At 47.6% G+C, this 6464-nt stretch overlaps 1 protein-coding gene across 2 annotated transcripts; it reads right to left on the reverse strand.

Moving 5' to 3' along the window:
* Positions 1-571: 571 nt before the first annotated feature.
* LOC127294740 (uncharacterized) lies at positions 572-4245 on the reverse strand. Of its 2 annotated transcripts, none has more exons than XM_051324622.2 (3): positions 3741-4245; positions 3181-3392; positions 572-794 (listed from the first exon to the last, which is right to left on the reverse strand). In XM_051324622.2, the coding sequence occupies exons 1-2, from the start codon at positions 4146-4148 to the stop codon at positions 3222-3224; spliced, it is 579 nt and encodes a 192-aa protein (XP_051180582.1). In that variant the 5' UTR covers positions 4149-4245; the 3' UTR covers positions 572-794; positions 3181-3221. The 2 variants fall into 2 exon arrangements, with proteins under 2 accessions (XP_051180582.1, XP_051180581.1); XM_051324621.2 differs by having other exon boundaries at positions 3206-3392; positions 3741-4244.
* Positions 4246-6464: the final 2219 nt, after the last annotated feature.

Genomic DNA, 6464 nt, shown 5'->3' on the forward strand with positions numbered 1-6464 from the left:
CCTCTTTCCTTGTGAGTGTGAGGTTCAGGCATAACACAAGCTCCAGCCTTCCACTCCATCCCCATCTTCCCCCTTCATGGCAACGAGATGGAGTAGAAAGAGGAGGAGGAGCAACGATCTTGACCTTCAAATATGGAGGCTGCACATCGAGCTTATTCCACCAGGGCACTGCAGTGACGTCGGCTCCATCCACCAGAGCGCTACGGCAAGAAGCAACAAAAAAAAAAAAAAAAAAGATGCCCTCCAGACGCAGCTCGGGTGCGTTCGCAGCTTCAATCCCCTTGCAATGGCGTCAGTCTCCACTAGGGGAATCACCTCCAACTCTAAACTACTTCTAAACTGAAACCTAATATACAGGGGCTGCACCTCGCCTCAGCCATGTCCGAGCAGCATCGCCGAAGATGGTCTCCACTTGGCTCGGGGTGAAGAGGCTCTTGCTCAGCTACTGTTCACAGTAGAGAGAGGACGAGCTCGGTACGCTACAGATTTGGTAATTCCAGCAAATCCTGGTCGCTATTTGTGGAAGATGCTAGTACCAAAGTTGGGAACAGTTTCTATGAAGAAAAATCAATTCCAAAACTCAATGTGAGCTCCATGTTACTTGACATTACAGCACAAGTTTTTTCGATGAATATTACAGGACAAGTTCAGAAACAGAAAGCTTCAGACTAGCACAGAATTCCAATAGTTGGTTGTTATTTCTTAGACAACTGTGATAGAATAGTTTCTAAGAGGGAATGGCAACGAAGCTTCATTCCTACTATCCAGGATAGATCATCTAGTTTCCTGCAGCCCTGCACCAAGGAAAACATTTGATGGCCATCACTATCTGTTAGAAACTGGACTAGTTCAGCTCAAAAGCAAATGCATCGAAGCAGATTGGGCATATAAAGACCAGAAAAGAAGAAAGCGCCGTAGTAGCACAAACCCTACTGTGCTAGTGCTACGACCTGTGTCAAAAGGATGCAACCACAAAAAGAAGATGCATCAAACATAGTCAACAAGGAGTAGTTGTGCAATTGCTAGGGGGCTACCTCGTGCTAGAGTATTCTGCACCAAAATTTCATCAAGATAGCCTAAAGCCAAACATCTCTGTCCTTAGAAACCTTGGGATCAACAGCACAGCACCTATACTTCCGGACTTCGTATTGTACAGGCACACAAGTGCAAACCATACTTCATTTTACTGTTGATTACAGTTCCAGTCTCAACTCTTTAGGCCTCGTTTGGAAAGAGTGAATTTTAGTGTTTCGTAGTGTATTTTTCAACGTGTTTTGGGTGGACACCCAATTCCCGTCTCGTAACCATGAAACACGAGTGTAAAAAACGCGAGACCCACCTCGCGTATTAAAAACTGGCCCATCCGACGTGTTTTCAGGAGTTTATTTAGACTTACACAACTAAAAACCGGGCTGCCAAATGGACTATAGAGTGTATTTTCGGGTAATCGATTGGGCCGGTATAATACACGTGCATCTAGTTAGAAACCGGGCTGCCAAACAAGGCCTTAGGAAACTCAAAGGATATCGTGCACACTGAACTTGCTGGTATAGTAGGGTTTCAATCATTTAATTTATTTCTTTACACATGCAATTGAAAGTTTTGGTATAGTAGGGTTTCAATCATTTAATTTATTTCTTTACACATGCAATTGAAAGTTAAGTGCCTGAGATACTGGATTTCGATAGCCCTAGGAGAAACATGGAACTGAAATTTTACTGTAGATGCAGCATGGCTCAGTGATGTACAGCTGAGACATTTACTTATAAATACCTGGTGGTCAGGGACTGGAGCAATCTTTACATACAAAAACTACACACAACATTGGCAAGCTTCTCTAAACCTATATAGCTTGTTCAGTTTGGATCTTCTGAGTTACCTCAGTTTGGTATTGTTTCACAGCAAGTTCGGTATTGTTCAGCAGTAGGATTTAAGTTATATTAATATTATCAGTTGGAACCTAGACTAGGAGGCAATAGTATGCTTCGGGAACCACATAAAATTAGTGCCATCTCATTCCTCGTTACCAGTAAAATACATTTAGTGGTAGGGTTATCTAAACCTATATAACTTGCAAAGTTTTGGATCTTCAGAATTCCATAAGTTTGCTACTCCCTCCGATCCCAAAAAAATGTCGGACGAGTCATTTTGCGAAAACAACCTCGCCTTTATTTCTTCCTCAACCCGCAGTCCACTCCACGTCTCCACCACTCACGCGCCACCCAAGGAGATGATTGGGTGATGGGTGCGGTTAGGTCCAGATATCCTCAATCCCGCCGCCTCCCCAATCAATCCCGTCGGCCGCCGCCGATTTGGTGCCGGGCGACCACAGGTGGAGGAGGGCCTCACCTCGGAGGAAGATGGCTCGCCGGAGCATGCAGCGCCGGAGCCGTGGCTGAGGGTGGCGGGGGACCACGCGCCTGAGTGGATGATGGGGCGGCGCGTGGCCACCGTTGACGCAAAAAAGCCGCGTTCGGGGCGTTGGCTCTCCGGCGAGGGGTGATGGAGGGTAGGACACGGCTGTACCTGGAAGAAGTTGGGCCACTGCCTCCTGGTTGCCAGAGCACGGATGCTGGGGCATGGTCTGGCAAGGCCGTGCCATTCTGGTGCGGAGCAACAAGCAGAGCATCGACCACGTTTTCTGATTTTAGAAGGGTTTAAGTGTAAAATGTAATTGTACTGTTGGTTCGACACTTTTTTAGGATCAGAGGGAGTATTATTTTGAAGCAAGTTTTGTACAGTTTCACAGTACAGAGGATTTAACTTCTATCAATATTAGTTGGAACCTAGACTAATAGGCAAAGTACATACGACTTCCGCAGCCCCACACTATTTGTGTCTTTATTAGTTCAAGGACCTCAGTCCTCATTCTGAGTAAAATACATCATACAGCCAAACATGACTGGGAATAATATCAAGCCTTTATTTGTCAAGTTTTGGTTCTCAGAATGCCTAGAATAGAACATCTTTGACGCAAAAATTACAGTTCCATTAGGATCAAAAGCCAAACACTACAAATCTGTAAGCAGTCCATAAATCTATAAACCCTTGCACTACATGTTAATTGTTAACTGAAAGCTAAAGAAAATAAAGTTAGGAAGTGTTTTCTGTGCCAAATATTAGAGAGGTGATTTAGAAACAACATGAATGGTTGATTGATTTCAGAACACGCAGAATTACCAGAGGGATAGAAATTGAGCCTGACCTCACAGCATGAACTCTCAGAGAGGCGTGGTATGCATGATAGCCTGGAGAATCTTCGTTTCCATTTTATCCTCGGAGATCCACATAGAGCTCTTCTTGCGCAGGAGCTCCCTGCTGTCCGTCTTCTTCTGTGCTTTGAGTTTCTCCTTGTTCCTCCAGCTCTCCAGCTTCTCAGCTCTTTCCCTCATCTGCACATCATTTACATGTGTGTTACAGTGGGGAGGGGTATTTTCTTGCTGTATAGATCTCATTTCACTTTACGAGACTAAGCTATCGGTGCCTAAAGATGAATTTTACTGGGCTTGAACACGCTAGTGAGCTAAAACAATGTTGGGTAACATGGGCAGTTCTACAAACAAACAAGTTGTCCAACTTGTCTCTCTTGAGAGATCCATATGAAAAATTCAAGGTAATGGTAATTGGTGACAGAAGTGGTCTCCGTTAATTAAAGCTGAATGGAGGAGGCAATTCGTCAAACAGGTACTACGCAAGGTGCGAGTAGGGGAATAAACGAGGATGATGAGAGGGTGGATTACGAGGGCCTGGCGGAAGTCGAGCTCGAAGACGCGGCGCTCTGCGGCTCTTGTCTGCGCGGCGGCGGCCTTGGCGGCCTTGCGCTCCTCGTTGGCGGCGCGGACGGCCTCGGCGCGCGCCTCCGCCTTGCGCTGCCGCTCGGCCTCCAGCAGCTGCGCCTCGTAGGCGTACTGCTTGCGCAGCGTCCCCACGTCGCGCGCGTACCCCTTGCGCAGCCGCTCGAGCCTCGCCCACGCCTCCCGCGTGTCGCCGCCACCCGCTGCGGCGGCGGCGGCGGGGGCGGACTGGCCCCAGCTCCCGAGGTAGGCGCTTGGCTGCGAGTGCTCGTGCGGGTCCACCCGCGCGAGAGCCTGGGCGGAGGCGTGGAAGCGGCGGAGGAGGTGGTGCGGCCGGGAGGAGGAGAGCGCCATCGCCGCCGTGGGACAGATCCCAGTGGCTGGCTGACCAAGTAACGAGGCGGCCGGACGAGGGACTGAGCGTCTGCCTCTGTATTTTTCACATTTCGGGAGAGAGGAGCATTTCATAAACTCTTGTGTAGTTGGGTCTGCACAGCTCACGGCCTGCTTTTCCTGTGTAAACATTCAAGCCCACAGTTCAAAAAAAAAAAAAAAAAAAAAAAAAAAAGAGCCGATCATCTAAGCCTATCCTTTAAAGTGACTTTTCACTCTCTTTCTCCCTTCTCCAAGGGTCAGTTTTGACTTTTCACTCTCTTTCTCCCTTCTCCAAGGGTCAGTTTGGTTGCTCGGATGTTTTTGTTGCATCTGCTGAGATCCAAAATCATGTTTTTCATCTAATATGGATGCTAACAAGCCCATTTACGCATCGTGGGAAAAAAACACGCACCGCGTTTGGTCAGATGTTTTAGGCTAGGAGGAAATAAAGAGGGTTATTCTCTTACGTGCAGAAGGACAGGGTACGATAACCTCTTTCCTGAGTGGTGAGGATACCAACCCATAGCAACAACACATAATAAGAAGCACATCAAAATAAACACAGCACATGGCATGTGTACTGTAGAATATAGCATAAGACATGACGATTATTATAGAAAGTTCAGGGCGCAACGGTATGTTACCTGCCAAAACCCACCGGCGAGCAGCGACGAGCAACACGAAGAGCCGGGAGGCTCCCAGAGCTGCTGGTGGGCCCTGGTCCCTCGGGCGACGGCCCTCAAAATCCGGCACACGTCCTGGCTATTGCGAGGGCGTGCCACCTGACCTATACCTGGTCAGAAAGGTGATGGATTGCTTCAATTAGTTTCCTGCATGGCAGACACGTAAACATTAAATCTGAGCCTCGATCGGCTCTCAGGTTACCCTGTGAATCGGCTCAGAGAGCCGATCGACCCATGGTTCGTATTGGATCTACGATAACATGTGGATCCTGCTTTATCAATACCAAGTCAAATCGATCTACGATAGTCTAGGGCTTTCACCGCATAATTGGAACGTCCTACGCGTAGTTGAGCCTGGCAGATACGAAAGATAACAGAAAACTAGTCCTAGAAGAGGCCTAAAAACCAACACATAGTCGATTCCCGGAACAACCCCTCTTGGATCGGCAAACCATACCTTACGTACTACTGGATCGTTCAACCCGTTTGCAAGGCCTAACCATGCGGATATCAAACTAATCCTTGGAGAACAAGGAACAACCATAACAGATCAGATCTACTAAATAAAGACCAAGCAAGAGGCTGCCCTTACACCTAAGATAGGTGCAAAGGCAGCTAGATATTTAAGGGCAGCATAACTAAGCAAACATATCAGAAAAGTATCGATGTTAGCCCCAAAATATCTATGATAACTGTATTACTCGCCATCAACAAGGCTTCAGCACGAGCAACACAAAACAACGAATAAACTGATACTGCCCAGATCGCAAGATGCGATCTGGGCAGCATGATGCTTACCCGGAAGAAACCCTCGAAACAAGGGGTGGCGATGCGCTTAGATTGTGTTTGTTGTGAACGTGATCGTCCTCCTTTCTCAATAACCCTAGGTACATATTTATAGTCCGTAGACTTTCTACCTTTGAAATAAACCTAACTGTGTACGACCAAACTCTATCTCTTAATTCTAACTGAAACGTAATCTACCATAATATACAGATATACGGGCAATCTAGCCCAAACTCTCGCACAAGGCCGATTCAGAAACACTTTATGTGCATATCCTCTAAGCCCATCTCAATCACGGCCCATCTCCTTATTTGGCTAAAATCCGGCGATAATACATGCCCCCCTGGTTTTGGCAATAATAATTCCAAAACCACTATGTTTTCCTTCATCGGGTTACGCGTTGCAGAGCAGAACCGCTACAGTGCCCTTCCATCATGATGCCTTGCCTTCTCAACTTCTCCGTACTGCACGATTTGACAGTTTTGGCACCGCATCCTCGAAAACCGCCACAGCATTGAATCATCTTCCACTGTATCCCCTTTATTTAACCTCATCCGAGCAGTTTGCCTCCTCATCCTCTTGCTCTGCATTAGCAATCGAAAAGCCCTTCCTCTGCAACCATGAACTCCTCCTCTGTCTCCTGCTCTTCGGGTCTCTCCTCCCAATCCTCCTCCTCCCGTGAGCCGACGCCGGAGTACGACCCGATAGCGGCGTACGAGGCCCTCGCCCCACTGTGGTGGGACGAGGCGGATTGGGATTTCGCCGTCGGGTCAGAGGATGACGAATCCTTGACTGATGGAGAGGATAACCTCCAGTTCCTCGTTGA

Source organism: Lolium perenne, chromosome 4, assembly GCF_019359855.2.
Source record: "Lolium perenne isolate Kyuss_39 chromosome 4, Kyuss_2.0, whole genome shotgun sequence".
NCBI classification, from domain to species: domain Eukaryota; kingdom Viridiplantae; phylum Streptophyta; class Magnoliopsida; order Poales; family Poaceae; genus Lolium; species Lolium perenne.

Coding starts and splice junctions, on each gene's coding strand:
- LOC127294740 (XM_051324622.2), bottom strand. CDS start 4,148: ATGGCGCTCTCCTCCTCCCGGCCGCACCACCTCCTCCGCCGCTTCCAC. Junction 3,393..3,740: donor TCGACTTCCGCCAGGCCCTC/GTAATCCACCCT, acceptor AATGATGTGCAG/ATGAGGGAAAGAGCTGAGAA.